The sequence below is a fragment of the Dama dama genome, chromosome 5, assembly GCF_033118175.1.
Source record: "Dama dama isolate Ldn47 chromosome 5, ASM3311817v1, whole genome shotgun sequence".
NCBI lineage: Eukaryota > Metazoa > Chordata > Mammalia > Artiodactyla > Cervidae > Dama > Dama dama.
In genome coordinates, this window is record NC_083685.1 from 17203955 (window position 1) to 17230150 (window position 26196).

The 26196-nt window shown below is 42.1% G+C and overlaps 1 protein-coding gene across 6 annotated transcripts in view; it reads right to left on the reverse strand.

The window, feature by feature from the left end:
- The window catches only part of CIT (citron rho-interacting serine/threonine kinase), a 171879-nt gene that overhangs the window by 51562 nt on the left and 94121 nt on the right, over nucleotides 1-26196 (reverse strand). For all 6 annotated transcript variants that reach the window (XM_061141899.1, XM_061141897.1, XM_061141896.1 and 3 more), the window contains 10 exons: nucleotides 20818-20988; nucleotides 20496-20546; nucleotides 19672-19725; nucleotides 17201-17341; nucleotides 15212-15337; nucleotides 11859-11954; nucleotides 7542-7658; nucleotides 6484-6593; nucleotides 5299-5473; nucleotides 2258-2455 (listed from right to left, as the gene is read on the reverse strand). In XM_061141899.1, coding sequence (XP_060997882.1) covers nucleotides 2258-2455; nucleotides 5299-5473; nucleotides 6484-6593; nucleotides 7542-7658; nucleotides 11859-11954; nucleotides 15212-15337; nucleotides 17201-17341; nucleotides 19672-19725; nucleotides 20496-20546; nucleotides 20818-20988 — 1239 coding nt within the window. The remainder of the gene's footprint in view (nucleotides 1-2257; nucleotides 2456-5298; nucleotides 5474-6483; nucleotides 6594-7541; nucleotides 7659-11858; nucleotides 11955-15211; nucleotides 15338-17200; nucleotides 17342-19671; nucleotides 19726-20495; nucleotides 20547-20817; nucleotides 20989-26196) is intronic.

Sequence of the window (26196 nt, forward strand, 5' to 3'; positions counted from 1 at the left end):
GTGATCTCATCTGACTAAATTAAGTCGTGACTTGCTGCTGTGCAGGCGTCCTGCAGCCATTAGCCACAGCGCTTTCCAACTGGCAGCAAGGCAGAACTGAAAGACTAATCTCCCCACAGATAAACAATAGCAATGCAAACATACCCTCCTGCCTCCAAACAGGGGGGTAAGACACACAGCCACCGGATCCTTCCCAGTTCCAACAGAGTAGAGAGATAAACGTGTCCTTCTCCTCTGCTCCTGACTAATAGGATTTGAGGGACTACAGGCCAGTCCCCTGGGGAGAAAAAGCTAAAGACACAGCGCTAAGCACACAGTGGGGGCTCATCAAGTATGGATTAAATGACTGACGTCTCCTCCTTTCAGAGCTAGGGTGGTTCATGGTTGGGGCAGGGGCGGCATATTAATATACAAAGCATTAAATATAATAGTGGCTAGATTTTAGGTGTCTTGTTTAGCAGCTAAGAAATGCTTTCTGGCTGTCTCTCTTTGCATTCACCCCACTCCAGAAAGCATATAAGCCTTCTTGCCATATATATTCATTTCACTCTTACCTCTTTTTTTTTTCTTCTGTGATTTCCTTTCTCTCAGACTTTTCTTATTCTATCCTGTTATAGTTTTATATCTTTCCAAACTGTTTCCAATCCATTTTTGAAACAAGGCAGAGTATAAACAGATATTGTAACTAATTTCTTTTTTAAAAAAAAGCATTGGCGGCATGTGGCATCATTTAATGAGTTTTTTTCATAGAGGGAACAACAGAAACTATAAGGCTGCAACTAATATCTGAACTTGGCTGAAGTCCTGGAAAAGCTAGGATGCTCAAACAACTTCTACAAAGGAGTTACTCTGCATTCCCAAAATCCTGGAAACCCCTGTATCCTGGACCAGTCCATAAGGACCCTGGCACTCTCAGATCATGTTCCCAATTTGGTCCCCAAACCCAACAGTGGGAGATAATGTCTAAGAAGACATTTAATCACTTAAAAGAAAAAATATATATATATGTGTATATATATATATATATTATTTACACACATACACATACATTCTTTTAAACAGGGTAAATCATAAGCAACAAAAGTCTATGATCATCTGCAGAAGTAATCCTACTCTGAAAGATGCTTTAGAGATGCTCACTGACAGAGACGGGGACAGCATCCAAAAATGAATCAGAATGGATAAGATACTCACTTAGGTATTGAAAAAGGCACTGAACCCAATCAGCTGCATTGTGCCTGGCCCACAGAAGAGGGTATCCTGACCAGCAGGCATGAGTGTGCCCATCCGCTTGGCAAGAACAGTATGTTACCATTAGAAATGTATGCACTTGATTGATACCAGCCATTAAACTCATTCAGCTCTCTATGCCCAGATCCACCAAGCAGCCTTCCAAGAGAAATGGGATTTATGACTAGGTTTCGCTGAAGGGGAAAAGGGTGAACATTAGCCACCCAGAGTATCCTGGTCAACTAGATGGATATATCTCCCTCTGCAAAGCTTGGAAGTTGGCATTTCATATGTAAAATTCTGATCAGTCTTGTTAGCCTAGGTCAGACTCTATGAGAAGGATCAATTGTGGAAAATGGCCAAACAAAGTCACATTTTGAGACCTGCAGAAAGAACTAAGGTCTAAATCCACAGACTACCCACCACCACCAAAGATCTATCTCCTGAGAACCCTCTTCATGTGAGCAAACCAGTCTCTCAGAAAGAGCAGAGAAGTGGGTAGCGTGGCCAAGCTGTCTAAGGTGCTGGATTAAGAAAGAGCAGAGAAGCCAGGTCCCTTTTACAGAAACAATTTCTCTTTCGTTAGATTCGTTTCCATCCAGAATCTACCAAATACATAATAAGATTCAAAACAGAATCTAAAGGGCAAGGGAGGAAAAAAAGGAATACAAATGAGGTTAATCAAAACAAAAATAGAAATATGGTAGAAAGACTACTATAATATACAAGCTTTTTTTTTTTTTTAATGACTATTGAAAACTAAATAGAAGACCCAGGTAAACAGACTTTGGTTAAACAGAAATTTAAGATATAGTGATGATGATTTTATAAAGAAGGAAATACAAAAATAAAGGTGGAAACTTTTAAGATCCTTAGGAAAGCTCAGTTGATCTAGTATACCAGTGCCAAAAAAGAAACAGCCTACGTAAGTCAACTTTCTGCCTATTAAGCATTTCTCTGGCTTGTTTTTTCCTCTCTTGGCACTTTTCAAAGTGAGCAACTACCCTCAGCTCCACACACATCCTACCGTAAGTGCCTGGATCTCTTCTTCTGCTTCTGCGGTCGTCTCTTCCAGCTCCGTCTTGGCCTGGCGGAGCTGGCTCTCCAGGGCCGCCCGTGCAGCCTGCAGGGCTGCCAGCTGGGATTCACGCTCCTGCAGGGAGAGCTGCAGCTCTGTGAGCTGGCGCTTGAGCTCCAGTTTCTGCTCTTCATGCTCTAGGCTGACCTGAGACACAGAGAGAGAGAGACTTGTTGACCTTAACTGAAGAGAAAGCCAAGACACAACCTGCATCTTAAATCTGGTCATGGAATCAAATTTTCAGCACTCAACTGAGAAGGAAAAAAAAAAATGGAATAAAACCGCTCTGATTTCGATGAGTCTCAAAAATCAACAGGAGTGAGAACACGTAAGAGTATATATAACATATATACAGAGCATCCCTTCCTTTCCTTTATTACAGGGCTTCCTTTCCTTTATTACAGCTTTTAAAAAAATCCACACAGCAAGAATCTCCTACGAAAATTATAATTATCTTTAGAAAAATATTTAAAAGTGAACATAAACCAACAGAACTGGACATGGAACAACTGGTTCAAAATTGGGAAAGGAGTACAATAAGGCTATATATTGTCACCCTGCTTATTTAACTTACATGCAGAATACATCATGCGAAATACCAGGCTGGATGATTCACAAGCTGGAATCAAGATTGCCAGGAGAAATATAAACAACCTCAGATACGCAGATAATACCATTCTTAAGGCAGAAAGTGAAGAGGAACTAAAGAGCTTCTTGATGAAGGTGAAAGAGGAGAGTGAAAAAACTGGTTTGAAGCTCAACATTAGAAAATTAAGATCATGGCATATAGTCCCATCACCTCATGGCAAATAGAAGGGGAGAAAGTAGAAACAGTGACAGATATTCTTTTTTGGGGCCCCAAAATCACTGTGGACGATGACTGCAGCCAATGAAATTAAGACACTTCCTCCTTGAAAGGAAAACTGTGACAAACATAGAGAGCATGTTAAAAAGCAAAGACATCACTTTGCTGACAAAAGTCTGTATAGTCAAAGCTATGGTTTTTCCAGTAGTCATATATGGATGTGAGAGTTGGACCATAAAGAAGGCTGAGCACCGAAAAATTAATGCCTTCAAATTGTGGTGCTGGAGAAGATTTTTGAGAGTTCCTTGGACTGCAAGGAGATCAATTCCAGTCAACCCTAAAGAAAATCAACCTGGAATATTCACTGAAAGGACTGATGTTGAAGCTGAAGCTCCAATACTTTGGCCAACTAATGAGAAGAGCCAACTCACTGGAAAAGACCCTGATGTTGGGAAAGACTGAAGGCAAAAGGAGAAGAGAACGACAGAGGAAGAGATGGTTAGATAGCATTACCAATTCAATGGACATGATTTTGAGCAAACTCCAGGAGACAGTGAGGGACAGAGGAGCCTGGCGTGCTGCAGTTAATGGGGTTGCAAAGAGTCAGACACAACTTAGTGACTGAACAACAACAAAAAACATAAATAACATCTTGACAGTAACAAGGACATCCTTACAATGGGATTACAAGTGGAACAACAGACTGCATTCTACTTATTTTAAATATTCTTGTTCTGATTTGTTCTCATCAGGTAACCTGAATTAAGGTCACACTGTGAACAAATCATTCCTCCCTCCGTCTACCCATCTATCTACTCAAACTTTCATCTATTCAAGAAATACTTACTTGGCAATTTCTATATATAAAGAAATACAGAGATGAAGCAGTCTCTGCCTTCAAGTTGGGGAGAAAACTAAAAGCCAACCATTGCCAATACATTGTGATCAAGTGCAATGGTCCAGACATGCAGAAAAGTGGGAACACAGCAGAGGGGAAGAGAAAGTAATTGTGGATCTGTGTACTGAAGAATCCCAGGAGCCAAACAAGCAGATAAGAGGGGAAAAAAAACTCCAAGCAGAGGAAGCAAGACATCAAAGGCATGGAGATGTGGAAGACCCTGGCACATCTGCTGACATAACCAATGTGATAAGCTGTTCTAAGGACCAGACCCTGTGCTGGACATGGGGTCACCAAGCAAATAAGAGTGGCCTGCTGCTGTTTGAGAGTTCGCTGTTTAATGAAGACAGCCAAGGGGTACACAGGGAATAAGCTAATCATGAAAGGCCATGGGGATCCAAAGGAGACATTCCATCTAGGTCCAGGGGACTGGAGAAGGCTCCTTGGGAAAGGTAACACCTAAGTCTCAGAGGTCATAGGCATGAAGAGGAGAAAGACAAGAGATGTAGCCTAGAGAACCAACAGGATTTTGATGATACAGTCACCATAGGGAACAGTATGGCAGTTCCTTAAAAAACTAAAAACAGAGCTACCATATGACCCCGCATCCCACTCCTCAGCATATATCCAGAGAAAACCATAATTTGAAAAGATACATGCAACCCACTGCAGCACTGTTTACAACAGCCAGGACGTGGAAGCAACCTCAATGTCCATCGACAGAGAAATGGACAGAGAAGATGTAGTACATATACACATTGGAATACTAGTCACCCCTAAAAAGGAATGAAATAATGTATCTGCAGCAACATGGAGGGACTTAAGACTGTCATACTGAGTGAAGTCAGACAGAGAAAGACAAATATCATATGATATCACTTACATGTGGAATCTAAAAAAAAAAGAAAGAAAAGGTACAAGTGAACTTATTTACAGAACTGAAAGAGACTCACAGATGTAGAAAACAAACGTATGGTTAACGGGGGAAGTGGGGGGCGGGGTAAATGGGGAGACTGGGGTTGACATACACACACACGGCTACATGTAACCTGAAGGTGCATCAATGTATGTCATCCTTGTGTAACCTGATAAAAGAGCAGCCCTGAGGTTGTCAAACTCCTAAGAAGCGGAGGTGGAATTCTAACCCAGACCCCTGTGGTCCCGACTGCACTCTTCACCACCACCCATGATGGCGTTCATGTATGTATTGATTTGAGCTTGACACCTGGCTGGCTGGGGTCTCTGGTGCTCCAACAAATGCCCTTGGGAGGTCACCGTCACTCTTACCTCCCTCAGCCTGGTCTCCAGCTCCAGCAAACGGTTCTTGTCACTGTGGTCTTGGTGGCTTATTTTTTCCAGCTGCTCCTCCAGCTTCCGGTTCTGGGCCTCCAATTTCCCAGCTTGCGTCTCCAGGTAAAACTTCTGTTGCCTGAGTTCTGAAATCATCTCTTCCTGGGCCTTCCTGGTGGGGGTGGCAGGAGGAGCCAAGCAAAATCACAGTCTCATTAGAGGTGAGCATGTCCCCCCTTGGAAGGACAGGCAGAAACAGAGAGAGAGGTGTGTCTCAGTTAAGTGGACCACACTTGTTCCCCAGTTAGTGCTGTTCAGACCTGGTCTTGTGTGCATGACTCCAGCAGGGGGACCTGGGGCCCACTTAGTCCCCACTGCTCAGAGACCCTTGTTGATGAGACTAAGTATGGTCAAGGGATACTATCATTTCACTCTTTTGGTAGACCTTTTTGTTTTTCTAGTCTGTACAGGACAGCAGGAAGGGCCTCCTGAGTACAAGAGCACCCTAATGACTCACTGACAGGGACCCTAGGGAAAAGGGGGTCATAAGGAAAAAGAACGATACTCCTTCCACTTCTCTATTAACCACAGGCTGCTCAGAAGCTAGAATGACTCAAAGATCAGACAGCGGCCTACCAAGCAGGTTTAAACTAAGATGGGAATGTTTAAGATGTCTAAAGGGACATATCTAAGAGGGGGGGAAATCCTGGAGATTGTAATTCTTTGGGGGAAAAGATTAAGATCAAAGTGCTCCTGGATCACAGAAGAGTACCTGCTGAATCCCCCAAAACTCACCTCCCAGGGCCCAGCTTCCCAACAGAAACTAGATGGCCCAGTCGGGCACACTGGAGATCACCTCCAACTGATTACAGGACGCGAGTCTGGGGAACAAGGATGGCAGCGCTCCAGAAGCCAGCTATAAATAGCCTCGTTAGAGAGAGCAAAACACTCTGTGATGGGATGGGAATCTGAAGCATTTGAGAAAACCCAGCTCAAAAGAAAGGACAGGGTAGAGAGAGACCACTTCAGAGGGGGCAAAACTTCCTAAGTATACAGAGGTTGGGCCCCAGAATAGGAGTCATTAAATCCACTTCGGCTTCACCACGCAGAAGAGTGGAGTTTGTGCCCCAGGAGGGAGGACCAGAGTGGAATCAGGCATGCACTTAGAATCAGAACACTTACATGTTCCTCTGGGTAAAAAGACTGCTGTTGGCCGCAAGTTTATTGGCTTCCGACAATTCCACTATCCTCTGTTCCAGGGATCTGATCTTGGAATCCATGGCATTGATCATCTGAAACACACGGTATCTTTTGGAACCTTGCACACAGACGGTGCCACTGGAAGGAGAATGACACAGGCCACATGGGCCAGGGAGGAGGACCGTCTGAAAAGCAGGACCATCAGACCAGAGATGCAACTAGCCTATACCCTAAGAGGCAGAGAGCTCACAGCCCCAGTGACGGCACTCATTCACTTTATCAACAGAGGCTGCACATCCCCCCAGTAGCTGAGGGACCTGCAGGAAACACCCGCAGGAGGACCTGTTGAGGAACCTGGCATTCCCTGAGTCAACAGGCCTCGTTTAAACCCCTGTGTGGTCCGCATGTGACCTGAGCCTGCAGGAGCCTCTAAACCTTGCATCTGCAAGTTCCTGTTCTTATCACCCATGGGCTTGTCGTTCTCTGAATGACTCCTTCTCACCCAGCCCTTACTGTCCTAGATTCTCTACATCAAAGCTTTCCCAACTTAGTGAATCATAAGAATTGGCCAGGACGGGGCTTGATGGTTAAAAATATCACTTCCCAGGACCCTCCTTTAGAGATTCTGATGTGAAAAATCTCAGTAGGGTCTGAGATAATAAGTAGATTAACAAGCACAACAGGGGAATATTTTAAGGTGCAGGTTTCTGAAAACATCTGCCTGCAGGGATTAGAAAGGAAATAAGATGCCTGGCGGAGGACAAGGACCACCTTATTATCGGGGGGATGTTTTAAAAGTCACAGTTCTAGTTGATGCAGGTCAGCGTGAGTTCTTAAAGAAGGGTGTGAAAGGCAAAAACTGGCCACAAGCCACCCCCACCACATTTTTTACCAGAGGAAGGGCTTGCAGACAGAACTTTCTGTTAGTGACAGACTCCACGAGATAAAACAGACCAAATGGACTCGTCTCCAGCCCATGATTTCTGGCATGGTTCACAAACCCTCCCATGAAAACCAGCTTTGCGATTCCATCTACCTACCGCCTTCTGCTCGCTGAGAATTTTGCCTTTCTCATGGGCCTCCTCTTCGTGTCTTTGCATCAGGTTCTCCAGAGTCTCCTTGTCAGCTAGGTCTTTCTTTATCTGATTGTCCAACACCTGAGGGGAAACAAAAGGAGAAGTTAGTGTCCTGAGCCCAGCAGACTAACAAGAGGTACCAAAGAAAAGCAGGAAAGGAGAGGAAAAGCACTGGAGAAGCCACGCTTCCCCAACCCCAGGGCAGAGATCTATCAGCTGGGATGAGGTTAAGAAGTCAAGTGTGATCGTCAAATGGCAAGTAACTGGAGGACCTGAACTAAGAATTTATTTTAAAATTAGCGGCCAAAAAGACCAGAGACGGATAGTCAAAGTGCAGGTGGACACCAGAATGAGGGCGGTGCAGGGGCAGGGGGGGCGTGGAATCTCTCTAGAGATCTTATGATTTGCAGCTAGTACCTAGGGGCAATTTTATAGTAGTCCATGTGCCAGCAGTTTTCAGAACGACGCCTGCTCTTAATTTGTACAGAAATAATCTTGTTATCTTCAGACTGGGAGTGGAGGGATAGAAAGCTGAAGGCTGAGGAAACCTGTGTGACCAAGGAAAGCTGACGTTCAAAAACAACCAGGGACAAGAGGATTCGGCCTACCGATAAAGTAGGTGGGGAGTCAATAGACTGAAGAGACAGCATAAAGTGGGGGGAAAAGAACTCTTTCTTCTGATCTTTCCTCTGATCCAGCTGGGCATTAAAAAAAAAAAAAAGTCACTGGAAAGAGAAACCTTTCCCAGGGGAAGAGAAATCATGTGTTCTCAGTGCTGAAAATGCCACTGTAAGCACCTAGTGTTCCCAAGAGGAAAAAATAAAACAGTAATGGTGTCACCATCTACCAGCTTGATCTAATGTTCTGCGAGGGACACACAGAGCACCACCAGTTGCCAAAACAACCCAGCGAAAATGAGAGGAAAAAAGGAAGGCGACATCATGACTTGCCAAGCCTTTGACCCTGTGTTTCTCATCACTGAGCTTCTCTGAATGACACCACATCTGATACTGGGAAGAAAGCCCAAAGAATTGGGGTCACAGATGGGAGCTGAAATCAGCCTTTCCCACACTGTCTATTGTGAAGGGCCCTTCACAGCTCATGGGGACATCGTCCCTAAAAAGAGCCAGTGAGCAGGGAGGGGGTTTGTGTGATAAAGAAAGAAAAGGACAATTTCAAAGAGGGTTTTAAACGAGAACTGACTAATGAAAAAAACAGTGAAAGTTGGTAGAAAAGAATAAGAGGTGGAGGACGGGGTCATGGGAGGAGGGATGAACCTCAAGAGGATAAGCGGCCCATTCTCTTGGATGTCAGGATGCGATTCTAAAATTACGAATAGGGACCAAATCTGGGGTATGATCACAATTATTACCAAAATGGCCTTACAGGGGATAAAACAGGGCCACAAAGCAGAGCTGACTAAAAAGAAATGGTTTCATAAAGCCAGGAGGGAAGAAAGAAGAAAACAAATCTCTACCTAACATTCTCTAGGATCTATAAAGCCAAGTTCTTGCCACATAGAAGGTAGCAGAGAACACATAATGCCTACACAAGAAGCCTTTTGCTTATGACGTAAAAAGCAATGAAGCCCATTTTCAGAATGACTCTGTTCAAAATAAGACCTCCCCAAGGACTTCCCTGGTGTTCCAGTGTTTAAGACTCCATGCTCCCAATGCAGGGTGCCCAGATTTGATCTCTGGTCAGGGAACTAGATCCCACATGCCACAACTAAGAGTTTGCATGCCTCAGCTTAAAAGATCCCGAATGCCACAACCAAGACCCTGTGCAGTCAAATAAATAAATAAAAATAAATATTAAAAAAATAAGACCTCTATGTTGGCAGCAATGAATACCAACACAAAGAAGTATGAGCCAGAAGGGACAAGTCTTTATCAAGATGGCACACATCCTGGTTTTGATTGGGTTAAACTGGCAGGAGGATGAACAAGATGATGCACGAGAGGGAAGCAAGGAATTTGTTTGAAATCAGAGATTCCATTGTAGACATTTATATCAATTTAAGATAAAACATGGCTTTCTGACAGGAAAGTCAATATACTCACCCAAATTACACAATGAAATTTGCAAAGGTTATTTTCATCATGCAAAGGTGCCAGTGGACAATTGTAAACATTCTCATAATTTTCTGAAAGGTAGTTTATTTCAAAGATAAAAGTCTAGAAGCCAGTAAGAACTAAAACCAAAAATTGGCAGATAAAGTGGAAAATGTTTATGAAAGCAGGCACTCACACTAAAACTAAGGTCCATTCTAGGTTCTTTCCTTGTATTTCTTTCAATGAAAAATAACCAAAAGTAACCCCAGGGGTGAAAGAGAGGATGCCAGAAGAGTGATGGTGAGGATGCTATGTGAGTATGTATACTTGTTGTTCCCCAAAACAGGAATAGCTAACTCTTTGAGGATACCAACCAAACCAGTAATACAATCATCACAAAAATTAAAAGACTCCTTCAATGTCTGACTTGGAAGGGAAAATAACAGTATTTGAGATGTAATGACCAATCAATGTCTGATTCTCAAGAACATAAGACATAATTAAAGGCTTGGTCCAAAATCACAATGAAAATATGGTGTGCTTTTAAAAGCAAATAGGCTGGTGGTCACTTCCGGTCACCGAACTTACTACTAAAAATTGAAATGAAATAATAATGTCAATAAGTGAAATAATTTAATTCACTATTTGATATAGTGGGCTGGATTACTTAAGCCAGCTCTTCTACAATAAATGATTTAAATGCTAGATAAAATATGAAAAACATTTTCCAAAAGTACCTAAAAACTGGCAAGAGAGTAGAAACTACAGACTAAAAATCTAAGTGAAAGCAGAAACCCAGAGAGGTAAGAAGCACAGAAAGCTGTTTTGAACTTGAGGCATTTGCTGAAACAAACTTGAGCTTCATTTTTAATCGCCCCAAAGGGTAAGGAAATAGAGAAGTCAAAGCCCAGGGATGCCCCCAAAGTGGGCACACGTTTTCATTCAAGGTCTCAAAGAATCCCCATTACTAATTTTCCAAGGAAAATGAGCAGCTGACCAGGCACACAAAAAGACAGACACCACAAAAAAGAACCAGGACAAACAGCAGCAGAAACAGACCTTCAGAAACTGGAATCATCAGCTGTAGACGGAAAAACAACTATGCTAATGAGTTTAAAGAAGCAGAAGATAAGCTTCAAATGAATGCAGGGAATAAAAAGTTCTTGTCTTAAACAATCTAGTAAACTTGGGAAAGAACCAAACAGACTGACAAGAAACCAATAAATACATTAACTGAAATTTAAAACTCAATGGATGGGTTTAGCAGCAGATTAGACAGGGAAGGATGAGTACACTGGAAAATCAATTAGAGCTTAACCAGAATGCAGCACCAAAAGACAAGGGATAACCTAACACATGCCCAATCGAATCCCCATAAGGGAAGGAAAGAGAAGAGGAAGAGGCAATACTTGAGACATAATGACCAATAATTTTCAGGAATGTTTTTTAATATAATCCAAAGTCAAGTATATCTCAAGAAGGATAAACAAATAACTCCACATTTGTCTAGATGTAAAGTTTTATCACAGTAAAACTTCAGAAAATTAAAGACAAAACAAAGTTTTAAAAGAAAAAAGAATGACTGCTTTCAAAGAAAGCAACAGTTAGACTGACAGTTGACTGTCAACTGCAATAATAAAAGCCAAACACATCAATGGAATGATATTTTCAAAAAGTATCATAAGAAATAACTGCCAACCTAGAAATCTATGCCCTGTCAAAACATCTTTCAAGAACTAGGAAGAAACAGAGACATTTTCAGACACACAAAACATAGAGGCTGGCACCAGCATTACCTCCACTAAAGAAAGTCCTCAAGGATACACTTTATATAAAAGACAAAGATCTAGGTCTAAGATGCAAGAAGGAAATTAAAAGCCAAGAAATGATGAATCTGTCTAAATCTAAATTATCATGGACTGAGTAACAGTGGGTCAAAAAATATTTTAAAGATTTATTTAAAAAATATTTTAAATATTTTAATATATTAAAGATATCTTTAAATACTTAAAGATACACGATGACCAAATTTTTTGAGATAAACTATTTTTGAACTTCTGATATCCAATCCCCTCCATGGATAAAACCCCCCATCATGGCCTGAGGACAGCATTTACCCCAGACAGTCCTTTGTTCTAACAAGAAGTGGCTCAAAGCACCTGGGAAGAGAGAGGAGCTACGTGGTGCTGTAGGAGGAAGGGGAGAGAAAACCAGAAAGTGTCTTTACTTTAATTTTTTCTTCATAGTGCTGTTCTTTCTGTTTCAGGTGCACCTCCAGATGCTGGGCTGAGACCTGGGCTTCCCTGTGCTTCTCCTCCAGCTCCTAGACAAAAAAGAGGAGACGGTCAGGTGTGTGAAGCAAGGACAGAGCCAAGGCATGTCAGACATTCAGGGGAAACACGGCTTTGGCACAGGCACCAGAGACAACAGGCATGTGTTTCCTCACAACTAGCCCCTAAGGCTCTTGAGAAGGAAACCCACTGAGCCTTGGCCCTGGGATTTCCAAGTCCAAGTATTCACACATATACACACACAGCTGGTGGGCTGGGATCAGAAATCAATCAGTGTGACAGGTCAAAGGCAGCTCTTCATCTCTGCTTAGAGAAATGAGAGTAACAAGACAACACAATTTCAAAATTCCATACAGTGCAAAGCCCCTGACCAACTATCTTGAGCCTCAGGCAATTTTTGCTCCAATGACAGCTTTAAATAAGATTGCACAGGAACCCTAGCTAAGAAGGAAAACTAATATGACAATTCAAACACTTTGAGTTTTGAATGATAATTTAACTGACTGGTAATATGGAGAATGTGACTATCTAGAGATGTTCATATGATATCATGTGTTGATGATGTAACACTAATGGGAAGAAGGCAGAACATAAAATTGACTAAAAATGACATAAATATGTGTACACATATATGGAAGATAGGAAGAGAATTTGGAGTAATATAAACAGCTCAAATGTAAAGTCCTCTTTATTCTCTTATTAAGATTTCTGCTTTTAAACAAAATTCATTTGGAAATTATACCAATTCATTTGCCACATATTATAAACTGATCATATAAAAGGCAGAATTCAACTTACTGAAATAGTCTCTAAATGAAACTATCTGCATCTACATTAATTCTTATGAATCTGGACCCATTAGTTAATTACTAATATCAAAAGTCATTACTCCAAGTTCTCATCTCTTCACACTACCTTGAAGATTTGCTTTGAAATGGAAATAATTATGAGAATTTGAAGAATGAGGAAATTATACAGGATATGGCCATAAAATGGAGGAAAAAAATACTTTCAGATTCACACACACATGAAATGGTACTGATTAAGCTTTTGAAATCCTGAAGTCTGCAAACACCGACTTTGACTTGGGGGCCAGTAAAGTATTCAATGTTAAAACCAGGTGCACAAGATCTATTACAATCTAACAGATGTCATCTTGAAAAGTTGAATGTAAATAGGATGTTAAGTAATAAAAACATACTTTAAGGGCTTTAGGTATATTAAAGGATCCCCAGAAACGAGGTCTTTTTATTAAGGCAAAAGACTCTGCTATAATGAGAACCCCAATTATCTGTTTTGAAAGTTCTTATCAGAATAGCAAATACTTTAATGCAAATGACATTTGAGATGACCTTCCGAGCATCATCATGATGTCACAGTATTAAGGACCCCTCTTTGCGCCTGTTCCAGATACTTTATTTACAGCCTAAGCACCAGGTTCTTGAACAAAAGATACTTTCTGATAGATGAAGTCATGACCACAAAGGTACTAGGGTAGGTTATAAGACACACTTGGAAAAAGAAATCTGCTACTTTTCCTTTACATTAGAAATCACTTGATAATTGTCTCAGTTTCAGTCCTCCTAAAATGGCACAGGAATGAAAATCAAACTGAAAACAGGCTGAAAACTCAGACATCTGAGATTCACAACATTGAGACCAAATTTCTGATCCATGTATGAATGGGACTTTGCAACATATAATCCAGGAATGCAGAACTCTACACTCCGACGTTTTAATTGCAAATGAATCTTTGGAAAAGCGGACATTCTAAAATCTGACTTCTTGGCATTTTGGCATTTTTTGTTGTTGTTGTCATTTTTTAAAACGTTATCTTTTCTACATGTGTTGGATCAGACTCTTCCGTCCTGTTATGCAAACACTGCTGTTCGCTGCTCTGTTTCCAGCTCCTAGAATAGTGCCTGGCACATAGTAGAAGCTCATTAAATATTTGTTGAATGAATGAATGAACACATCACCATTAAACAGAGAAACACTTTGCAACCACAAGAGACTTAACCAAGTCGTTCGCACCAAGCAAGAGGTGGCAGTGGTGGAATCTCGGTGGGAATTCACTTGACTCACGGTAAAATTCACACACTTGACAATCGCCAAGAGAAACTTGGATGACGGAACGAGAGAACAGAGAGTAGACTAACAGTCACATCTGCCTTTGTGTGTAGACGGATCTATGAAGACTGTGTGTCAAAGCAAAACAACTTAACTGATTTCTCTTTTCATCTATTTGTTCAAGAATACCCATATGCTCATGAATACAGACAGAGATGTAAAGATTTGAAACGTTGGGTTTTTATTGGTTTTTGTTTGGTATTTAGTATAGGCCTATAAGTCGGTCATTCTGGAGTTCATATAGTTGCTGGTGACTCATTTCCCAGAAGTGATGCAGAGAGAGAGAGCCAGAGAGAGGGAGGCGGGAAGCACCCTGCTTACCACCTTGCCTTTTTATGGTGGAGAGGAAGGTCGACTATCCCAGAGTCTCTCCCAGGGGCAGGGAAGGAAGGGGCTATGAACAGACTCCCCAAAGTGGCATCAAATTCTTGATTTGGGCACTGAAATTCAAGGAGAGTCCTTTAAAGGTTCACCTGCCTTCCACCCTGGCAGGAGCAAAACTTCCAACACGTTGGCAAGTACCACCCAAGCCTTCCTTGATCAAGTTAATTTGATCAGAGCCAAAAACAGAATCACTGTGATTACAAACCTAAAAAAAAAAAAAGATCTGCTACATCTAAGGAAAGTGAAAATAATAATAATAATAATAACCAACAGTAGCAGAGAAAGTGAGTGGGTGAACATGGATCTATGACAAATACTACTCAGAGAAAAACAATTCTGCGTGACTAACTTCTTTCCTCTACAAAAGCGAGGATCTGAGCGTTAGTCTTAAAGCCCTGAACCCCTACCCCCCCTTTATTTAAATGAGCATTTGCAATGTTAACAGCCATACAAAACTCTGCTGATAGGAGCACATAAATCCTCCTGTAGAAATGTATTGGAGATGACAGAGTGTGCACGTTCGTATTTCTAAAGGTCAGCCAGTAGCAAACAGAGAGAAAAAAAAAACATACTGATGGATCTGTTACCAGTGCTGAAAAGTCCAACCTGTAAGGTTACTCATGCTAGTCTCTGATGTGTCATCCGCTAAGACCACTTCCTCTTAATTCACCTGCTCGGCGACAACCTCCCCTTTGACGGTGGTTGGTTCTTCTTTTGACCCCCTTCCCTCTGTAACCTGTTATCTTTGAACTTGCCAACTTTGGCTCCTGCTCACCAGAATTTTATCAGCCATCTGCTGGATCTGTTGGGACTTTGTCTGGATGTCATCCTTCAGTCTGTTTTCTCTACGCTCCATGGTCTCTAGCCTCTTTACCTTGTTCTCCAGAGAGTGGCGGCGTTCCTGTAGATCGTGAATCAATCAGAGAGTTTTAATGGGGTGACGGCTGCGGGCACAACGCCTGCGCCGAGGGAGGGGGCCCTCGGGAAGCGGACGCTCGCGGCAGGGAAGAGAGGTCTCAGGCACCCAGAGCCACGGCGAGGAAGACACGGTTCTGGAATCCGAGTAGTACTCGCTTGTGTAGGTTACAAGAGTGCATTCATTCATTCAAATATTTACCAAGCACCTACTATCTGCAAGGTAGCACACTAGGCATCTCGGAAAATACCCAGAGGAAGTCGACAGAATGCCTGCCCTTGGAAGAGGTAAGAGAAAGACAAGTAAACATAAAATGGGTGAAAAGGGGCAGAGCCATGAAGCACACAGGTATGGGGCGCTGCAGGAGGTTGCAGGCAGGAACCTGCAGGTGAGGGGAGGAGTCAAGGAGATGTGAGCTGTGGAGGGGGCCGGTGCAGCGGGCTGGAGGGGAGAGGGGAGGCCTTTCAAATAAAGACAGGCACAGCAGTAACAGCACAGGGGTGGCCAGCTTAGGCCTCAGGTAGAGCACAGAGGGGCTGCTGCATAAGGTGAGTTTGGAGGGAGCAGGAGAACATGAGAAGGGGAGCATGTGCGGGTCAAATGGCTGATAGTCTCATGTATCTAAGACACAGGGAAGCACTAATGGGTTTGGGATGGTACAAGGGGTGGTGATGAGCCTGGAGCTGGAGGTCCACAAGTCTGACATTTCTGAGCTAGCTGGGAGGAAAGTGAGACTGAAAGCAGAAAGCCGAGAAATGACGACATTTGCTCAGCTAGGAGGAAGAGCACCCGCGCCTACACTACAAGGAGGCCGCAGAAAAGGCCAGCGGGGGGCAGACACTGGGAGGGAGACCATGTGGGTGCATCGACAGGGCTGAAGAATCTGTGGAATGGCAGCGCCCAGGGAGAAGCAGATGATGTCAAGGTTCCAAGCCTGGAGTGACCACAAGGATGACGATGGCCCTGACCAGCATGAGGAGATTGAAAAGATGACCCAGCTTGTTGGGGAAGATACTGAGTTCATTCTAGGTTAGAGGCACTGTCCAGACACCCAGGCAAGATTGTCAGGGGAGCAGTGGGAAATACTGCCTGGATTGTGGGTGAGGGTGGCCCCAGAGAGTCGTGGACAAATAGGTCACCACCAGCACAGTGATAGGGAGAAGCAGAAAGCTCAGGAAAGGGGAGGGGGATGGTTAAGTCAACTATGGCACAGCTGTTCCACAGAACCGTTCCCAGGCATGGGGGAAGCTGGAGGGGAGTAAGGGGAAACGTCCCTTCTGATTCTAGATTCTTTAGTTCTGTGCTTTTTTCTTTTTTTAACAATGAGAAGACACTCATGTGTTTCCTGCATAATTATATAATTGGTTTCAACAACAACAACAACAACAAAGAATTGAAGTGAGAGAAGAGGCCCCAAAATACAGATCTGGGAGTTATCGACACACACAGGTCACAGCTGAAGCCTCGAAATTTACTATGTTATTATCACTGCTGGGAGGAAAAGTCAAGGAAAAGCAAGGATACAGAGGGAAGGAAAAGAAGACCTCAGGGACGGCGTCACAGTTCACCTAGATAAACATGAGTCCACCCACACAAGTGAGTGGGTCAGAGGAAAACAAACGGGAAGGAAAGGTTTTTATCAAAACATCTTTCTACTCGCAGCTTCTGTGACAAATGCTTCTCCCCTTTGGGGAAAACGTTCCCAAGCCTTTCGGGTTCAGAGGAATGGGTGGAAAGGAAAAGTGGTTTGAACAAAGGCGAGCAGAGAGAAGGTGGTGCCTGCATTTCGTCCCCACACAGCCAGAGGCCAGGCGCTGCGGGACCCGGGGCTGGAGGTCCCCTGCTCACCTCGGCCTCCACCAGCTTCTTCTTGATGCCCTCGGAGGAGTCCTCGCGGTTGTGCAGCTTCTCCAGCTCACGCTCGGCCCGCTCTTTCGCCTGACGGATGTTCTGTAGCAGCTCGGTAGCCTCTGTGCTGGCTTTCACGGCCTGAAAGGAGAAGAAACGGGGCGGTGGGGGACAGGTGAGATGGCCCAGTTTAGACACAGAAAAATATGAGGATCATCTCCTAAACAGGAAAAAAAAAAAAATCGGGTCACACTGAATGGATATTTTTATCCATTCTTTAAAAAACAAACAAACTTTTCATTTTATTCTATATTTCATCTAAGGTGCACTTATATTTTTCAACATCACTAAATTTGGAATAATGCAGCCTACAATTAAAACTGTTTTGTTTTTTTTTTAATTTCCTGGGGTACAGAAGATAATGGAGTACTGGACAAACTTTAGCATCTTTGATTCAATATTTTGGAATAAATGCAAACAAAAGGTCTTGGATTTATCTGCCCAAGTATTAATGTATTTTCCTCAGAGCATTAATTTTTTCCTTATTTAATCATCTCACTTGCCAACTTCTTTATGGGGAATCTCTACTATTAACTTTTATAACAATACAACATAAAAGCTGTAATTTAAATCTTTAATAATAAGAAATACCTATCAGAGGGCACAACCACCATAGCGTTTGTAGTGACTCAAAATTCATGTTAGGGAAGTCATTTTTTTTTAATTAACCTTTTGAAGTTAATTTTTTATTTTTTATACTGCAGCTCTTCAAGCATCACGATAAAGATCAAACTGTAAACCACCAACCTCACATTCATTCACTTTAAATTATCATTTGAAAAAGTGAAAATGGCAAGGAAACTCTAGAGAGACCTGCATGCTGGCTAGTGTGCGACCTGCTTCCCGCAGGTGCCCGGTGAGCACTGGGAATGCAGCTGGTGTGACTAGGAAATCAATTTTAAAGTTTACTAAAGTTTAATTCATTTAAAAACTGGAGCAGTATAAATGTTTTAACATCAATACTTGCTGTGATGACATTTTGTATATATTGCATTATGAAAACTGTATCATTCAAAGAGTTTTCACCTTTTTATAATACGGCCACTAGAAAACTTAGAATTAAATCTGTGGCTGACTCTGCCCCTCTTCTACAAGGGGGGCAGAGTCCTAGAAGACATGAGTCTTCACACAAACTTCTAGCTGAGAGAGGCTTTCAGAAGTGAGCTCAAGAATAGGCAGGAAGGAGTCAGATGAATGGATACAGAAAAAGTGGATCATCCCAGCTATGGAATACCATGAAGCCTATGAAAAGGAGATCCTGCCACATGCTGCAATGCAGATGACCCTCCCAGACACTGTGCTGAATGAAAAGAGTCAGTCACAAAAAGACAAACACTGTATGAGTCCACCCACAGGAAGTGCCTAAAGCAGTCAGAAGCATACAAGCAAAGTAGATTAGCAGAGGCAAATTATGATATAGAGTGATATATATCATATATATATAGGGTGGATAAACAAGGTCCTACTGAATAGCAGAGGGAACTATATTCAGTATTTTATAATAAGCCATAAAGGAAAAGAATATAAAAAGAATGTGCATATGTGTATAACTGAATCATTCCACTGTGCAGTATAGTGACAAAACATTGTAAATCAACTATATTTCAATAAAATAAACTGACAGGAAGGGAGGGAAGGAAGGAAGGAAGGGGTTGCCAAGGATGGGCATTCACTAAAGGGGTGGTTAGCATCTAACAGATAGTTTAAGTTTTGCGAGACAAAAAAGTTCTCGCGATTTGATGTACAATGGAAATACATCTAACACTAAGGAACTGGACACTCAAAATGATTACAATGGTAAAGTCAATGTTATATGTTTTCAATAACACAACTTTAAAAAGGAGGAGGAGGAAAATGAAAGGGCTCTTTTAAACACATTCACAAACCTTCGTGAAGGCCATATTCATTCTGGCCCTTTCTTTAGCGTTTCCCCTGTTCACCCAAAGGAAGGGCCATTAGCACTCACTGTGTCAGAAGCCATAAACCACATCCACCCTCCTCCCCAACCACTCCTGGCTCCTCCAGGCTCCCAGTGGACAGGAAGGCTGCCAACGGTCTCTGATGGAAAGCCGTCTGGGTCATGAACAAGATGTGAACCCGGTCCCCTGAAGGAAGAGGAGCCAGCCTCTTGGGATTTGTCATAGTAGAATTTGAACTTTGAATTGACAGTCTCACAGAGCTTGGTGTCTGGTTTGTTTGTTTGTTTAAACAAATACAGTTTGACAGGTCCCAAAAGGAGAAAGTATATTCAGAACTCTGATATTTTCAGGTAATAGCTCACCACCCCATTTCATCTCCCTTAGTGACGGGTGACTAATTCTCTTTCTTTGATATTTCACCCTCTAGGATAAGGCAATAAAAAGTACTTGGAAATGGGAGGTAAGTTCCCCAAAATATCCCCTTGGGCTTACCTTTTCTAGCTTCTCTTGGAGCTCCTGAATTTTGAGCTGCTGCTCAGCATTGATCTGTAATTAAAATCCCAGGAAATAAAACAAAAGGCACATTGGTATTAAGGTCTTGCTACATTTACTACAGGCCTATTTTCTTGAGGTTTCTGTGGGGATCTTATTGTTTTCCAGTACCTACTGATGGAGAAGAACAGTAGCCTATGAGAGAAGCCTTTGAATATCTCAGTGTAAACCTCCATGTGGACCGTTACTCTAGAACCAGCGACACACATACAGATGGCAAAAAAGGGAACTGAAATCGCCTGTACTTGAAAACAGTAAATTTTCCCATCTGTTTTACTGAGTATCTGGGTTTGTATGTTACTGTGAGAGGGCATGACAAAAAAAAAAAAAAAAAAAGACGTGTCTTCTCCCCCTTTTAGAACCATAGCTGAAATTAAACCTGGTCATCCAGAGACTGATCATCAAAATAAACCCAGAAGAGAGTTCTTTATTCACTGCAAATATATTTTTAACCAACGAAAGGCCACGGAGAGCAACATTTAAGAGACTGCATGTGTGCATGCTAAGTCGCTTCAGTTTTGTCAGACTCTTTGCAACCCCAGGGACTGTGGTCCACCAGGCTCCTCTGTCCATGAGATTCTCCAGGCAGAAATACTGGAGTGGGTTGCCATGCCCTCCTCAGGGGATCTTCCCGACCTAGGGATCCAACCCTTGTCTCTTGTATCTCCTACATTGGCAGGCGGGTTCTTTATCACTAGTGCCACCCAGAAAGCCCATTTAAGAAACCATCTGCCCCCAATCCCAATACCAATAATGGAAAATACCTTCTCCAGTTTGGCATATTCTCCCACTTCAGGCTTCCCTTGATCTTTAGCCTGTAATTTAAAAGATACAACATATTGGGAACTCTCAAGAACCTAAAAATCTTATAAGACAACACTACAGGCTGTACTTTCTTGGTCTCTGTGGCCAAAACAATTAGGACAATAATAAAAAATTTAGTTACCTTCTCTAGTCAACACCAGAACTCTGTATGGCACCCCATGGCTTCTCAAATGTACTCATTAAGCTAGGATCCCCTTTATTATTGCTAAGATCATCCAGGATTCTACCCCCAAAACTCCCTCCCAGAGGGGAGCTAGCTACCTTCATCAGTTTATGCTGACATTCTGTTGCTTTCCGCTTAAACTCTTCAGCAGCCAGCCGAGACTCTCTGAGCTCCGATTCATAGAGGTCACTCCGCCTTCTCGCCGAAACCAGGTCCTCTTCCAACTGATTCATCATCAACCTCATTTCTTCCACTTGAGCCTGGTACTCCTAAAGAGTAGGCAACCAAAGAAAGGTGGACTTTAGAACTCCTGAAAGGAAAGATGGGAAGTGAAGGTGAAAAACCACAGAGAGAAGACACAGTGAAGAGATATAAGCAGAAAATGGACCCAGAGAAAAGGTGAAAGATGCGGATGAAGGTGAGGTGTGTGGAGAGTGAGTAGAGAGAAAAGAATATTAAATCTTTAAACTGTTTTCATGTAGATCATGTAGCACTAGTAACACCATTTGGAACACATGTGCTTATATACAGTTAGATCCTTTGAGCAAATAATACCGTACAAGAAGTGCAGAACCTTAAGGCCTTTGTAACACTGGAGAGCAGCAAGGGATGTACTTTAAACAACCATGATAATCTGCTTACGCAAAGCTTCCCCCAAGGGTAATCATTTATATAGATTTGTCCTTTAGAAGTCACATGCGCCTAACATAATTAAATATGGTACCTAGTTTTAAAATTAACCTTTCAGATGACACAAGGGGGTAATTGGAAATCTCAATGGAGAGAATCTTGGAAGGTAAAACTCATCATGTCAGTTTCTCACCATTAATTTTTCTGGGGCCCAAACTGCATGAAGAACTTAACAATGCTCTTGAGATGCAAGTCACCCTGAAATTTGGAAGAGTCAGGAAACACTGACTCTGTCAAAGTAACTTGTGAGAAAGACTCCAAGGAAAGAATTACCTTGCTCCCTCGAGCAGAAGCCTTTAAGTAATCCCAACAGCCCAACCTTTCTCAAAGTGAATTTCTAAAATCAGAACATCTGCATTGAGGTTTTCCAAAACTGATTTACCATGAGAAATAAACAGTGGTTTTGAAAACTTTGGGGCAGAGAACGAAAATATTCTCTGTTGGCAAAAGCAAAGACTATACATGTAAGGTTTATGAATGAGCAAAATTTATCCAATCCAAGGTGGTGGGGGGTGGAAGATATAAAATGAAAAGGATAAAGAATTGAACTAAGACTGTCTCTGACCTTCACAACATCTAGTAATCATCTCTAAGACCTGTTCTCCCAAGAAATAACTGAAGAGAGATCCACTGAGCAAGGATATGTTTTTAACCAATAAAATGTTTTCCCCCCAGTAACAGTACAGCTTCATCCCACTGTAATAGGCAATCCCCATGTGCACACTAAAGCGAAGATGACATCCTTATGAAAATGGGTAGTTTTCATGTAAACACATCTCTCTGTGTTAGTGGTACAGAGGAAAGCAGAAAAAAAGGGGGGGGAGCACAAAACAGAGCACTAAAAGCATACAGTTGTCCCTTGTTATACACAGGGGGTTGGTTCCAGGACCAAATTCAACCTGAGGTTGGTTGATCCATGCATACAGAAATCATGGATACAGAGGGCCAGGTGCATTGTTACTGAGGGTCAATTCTACAAGCCATGGGGCACCAGGTTTTCTGCACGAGGCTCACTAAGTGGGTGGTGCTGGGTTACATAACCAAAGGTCTTTATAAACTATTCAACGATCATCTGAATTCACAGAACAGAACACGAGTCAACGATGTGAGACGGCACACCCTCGGCCAGGGCTGTGTGATGACTTATTCTGACTTGCACAGCTCTGGTATTATTAAGCCTTCCTGGACCCCTTCCTCCATTAAAAAAAATTATATATATATATATATATATATAATATAAAGATAAAAACATTATCTATGAAAACACTTTCTTTTACCTAAAAATTAAATTTCTTTTCTCCTGATTTTAAAAAATCCGAAGTACCATCGGAGCTGCACACAAGCTCAACACAAACTGTGGAGGAAGCGGACCGGTGGGAATCAGTCTTGGCCATCTTCTATCCCTAGCTCCCTTGTCTGACTTAAACTTTCAGCAAAAAGGGAATGTGGTCTTTGTGTTTTGTCAAGAGCAAGGACAGAGCACTGTTCCAACACCCCCCACCCCCTGCCCTAAACATCTCTCTGTCCAGAGCTGTCAGCGCCCAAGGGGAGGAAGGCATGAATCAGGCAACACCTCTGTCAGCAATCTGAGCTCCCAGGGCACCCAGCCTGCTACAGACATCAAAAAGGATTCTACTTCACTTATTGAGCCACTGTTATTCTGCCAGCTACTTCAAGGAAATCCTATACATCCAACAGCTGATCAAATCCCTGTTTCAAGAAAAATCTCAGAGATGATGATCAGGTCTGTTTCCAAGGACAGCTGAGAGAGCTGTCCGAATCTTAGCGTGGGCTCAGTGCTGGTCATAGTTGAACAGGATCAGAATGCGGAAATGTGGACAACTTTTGAGTCATGCCTCAAGTCACTCTTTGGAATGGAACTTTACAATTTTGGTTGAATAGAATCAATCTGAAGTCCTAAAACTCAAATGCCTTCTATGTTACCCAAATTTCTGATTCTCTTTCCAAGGAGGGGGGTTGGTGGAACCAGCAATTGCTAGTGATGGAGCATGAATCTATCATGTGAGGTATCTAGGTGTTTTCTAAATTCTTTAAATTTTTGGCTGTGCCTCATGGCACACAGGATCTTAGTTCCCTGACCAGGGATTGAACCCGTGCCCCTTGCAGTAGAAGTACAGGTTCTAGTCACTGGACCACCAGGAAAGTCCCTAGGTGTTTTATTTTAAACCAAATCCAAATACTCCATTGGGGTTAGCTAAGTTGTTGATCAGTTGCTAAGTCGTGTCTGACTCTTTGCAACCCCATGGACTGCAGCATGCCAGGCTTCCCTGTCCTTCACTGTCTCTTGGAATTTGCTCAGAGTCGAATCCACTGAGTCGGTGATGCCATCCAACCATCTCTGTCCTCTGCCACCCCCTTCTCTTTTTTACCTTCAGTCTTTTCCAATATCAGGGTCTTTTCCAATGAGTCAGCTCTTCACAACCGGTGGCCAAAGTACTGAAGCTTCAACTTTAGCATCAGTCCTTCCTATGAATATTCAGTATTGATCTTTTTTTAGGATTGACTGGTTTGATTTCCTTGCAGTCCAAGGGACTCTCTCAACAGTCTTCTCCAGCACCACAATTCAAAAGCATCAATTAATTCCTCAGCACTCAGCCTTCTTTATGGTCCAATTCTCACAGCCATACACGACTACTGGAAAAACCACAGCTTTGACTATATGTACCTTTGTCGGCAAAGTGATGTCTCTGCTTTTTAAAGCACTGTCTAGGTTTGTCATAGTTTTCCTTCCAAAAAGCAAGCATCTTTTAATTTCATGGCTGCAGTCACTGTTGCAGTCATTCTGGAGCTCAAGAAGATAAAATCTGTCACTGCTCCCACTTTATCGTCTACTATTGGCCATAAAGTGATGGGACCAGATGCCATGATCTTAGTTTTTATAAATGATGAGTTTCAAGCCAGCTTTTTCACTCTCCTCTTACAACCACATCAAGAGGCTCTTTAGTTCCTCTTCACTTTCTGCCATAAGGGTGGTGTCATCTTCATATCTGAGGTTGTTGATATTTCTCCCGGAAATCTGGAATCCAGCTTGTGATTCATCCAGCCCGGCATTTCACATGATGTACTCTGCATACAAGGTAAAGAAGCAGGGTGATGATATGCGGCCTTATCGTACTCCTTTTCATTTTGATCCAGTCCACTGTTCCATGTCCAGTTCTACTTGTTACTTCTTGACCCACATACAGGTTTCTCAGGAAACAGTAAGGTGGTCTGGTAGTCTCAGCTCTTTAAGAATTTTCCACAGTTTGTTGTGATCCACAAAGATTTTAGCGTAGTCAATGAAGCAGAAGTAGATGTTTTTCTGGAATTCCCTTGCTTTCTCTATGATCTAACAAATGTTGGCCAATTGATCTCTGGTTCCTCTGCCTTTTCTAAACCCAGAATGTACATTTGGAAGTCCTTGGTTCACATACTGCTGAAGTCTAGCTTGAAGGATTTTGAGTACTACCCTTCTAGTATGTGAAATGATTACAACTGTAGGGTAGTTTGAACATTCTTAAATAGCTAAGTAGAAGCAACACTTAAAATAAACAGAGGTATAGAAATTGGCTTTGAGAGGAAGAGAGAAAAATAAATGGCAAATCTGGGAGGAATCAGTGGGCTACAAACCAAATACTAGGAGTTTACTGAAAGTATTATATGTTTCTTCTGGATTGCAAACATTGCACTCTCACCAAGCTTACTGAGGGTCATTTTTTTAGTAAGTCCTCCTTTCGATGAAAAATAAAATCTGAAACGAAGAAGCTTTCTTCCCCCAAAATGGAACACTTAGCAGTCATTAAATCTAAAACTCCACATGGATGCCAACTGTGATATGAAACACAAAGGACATTTCTTTGAACTCAAGCACCAGCATATACCTTTTCAAAATGTCCTGAAAATTCTGTTTCTATTTAATTTCAGGGACACCAGCTGCTCCCTCTGGTGGCCAAGCACAGCTTTCATTTCCCCAGGATACCACCAAAAGCAAATTTCCAAACACATTGAACTAATGGGAGAAAAAGAATCCTACTTCTTGAAACTTTTAGGAGGAAAAATGGTGTGGACAAAAGGGCAACAAGTCAACTGTCAAAGTGCATTTTTCCAAGCTGCAGGCACAACCTTCAAGATCTCTAAGTTAGTACTGTTCAGAAACCTGATGACTGGATTGCACCATTTCCTAGGCATGTTTATTTAGAACATTTTTATCAAGCAGGAGGATCTTAACCAATGATTTAAAAAATACTAAAGTGATAATGAGATGATGCAAAAAAAAAACAAAACAAAACAAAACAAAAACCAAAACAGTAATTCTTTCTTTAAACAACAGTTAATGAATCAAATTATTTGCAAGAGTTTCTTGCATTAGCAACCACCCAGATGGCTAAGTGTGCGCTACCCAGAGACAAAAATGTTCATTTCCATGACTGTTTCCATTAGATTTTCTGAAGTGAATGAGAGTTGCCTGGCAGCTGATAATTCAGCTCTCCAATTGCTCACTGCATTCTCTTCATTAAAGTTTCTATTTACGGTTTCTTCAAAGGACAAAAAAAAAAAATCCATGCTAAAAAGGAAACAATGAAGTAAAATAGAAATGAACCATCTAGAAAGAAAACTGTTTTAGAAAAGGAAAGGGGAAAAAAAAAGAGAGTAGGCTTTTTAAAGGTCTGGATTTTCTTTTCTGAACACGGAGGGGAGGGCTTTATGTAGTCAAGATTTGCTGTGTTAATTGTGACGCGGCCTTAATGGCTCAAACACCCCTCCTAGGATACATCTTTAGATAAGCA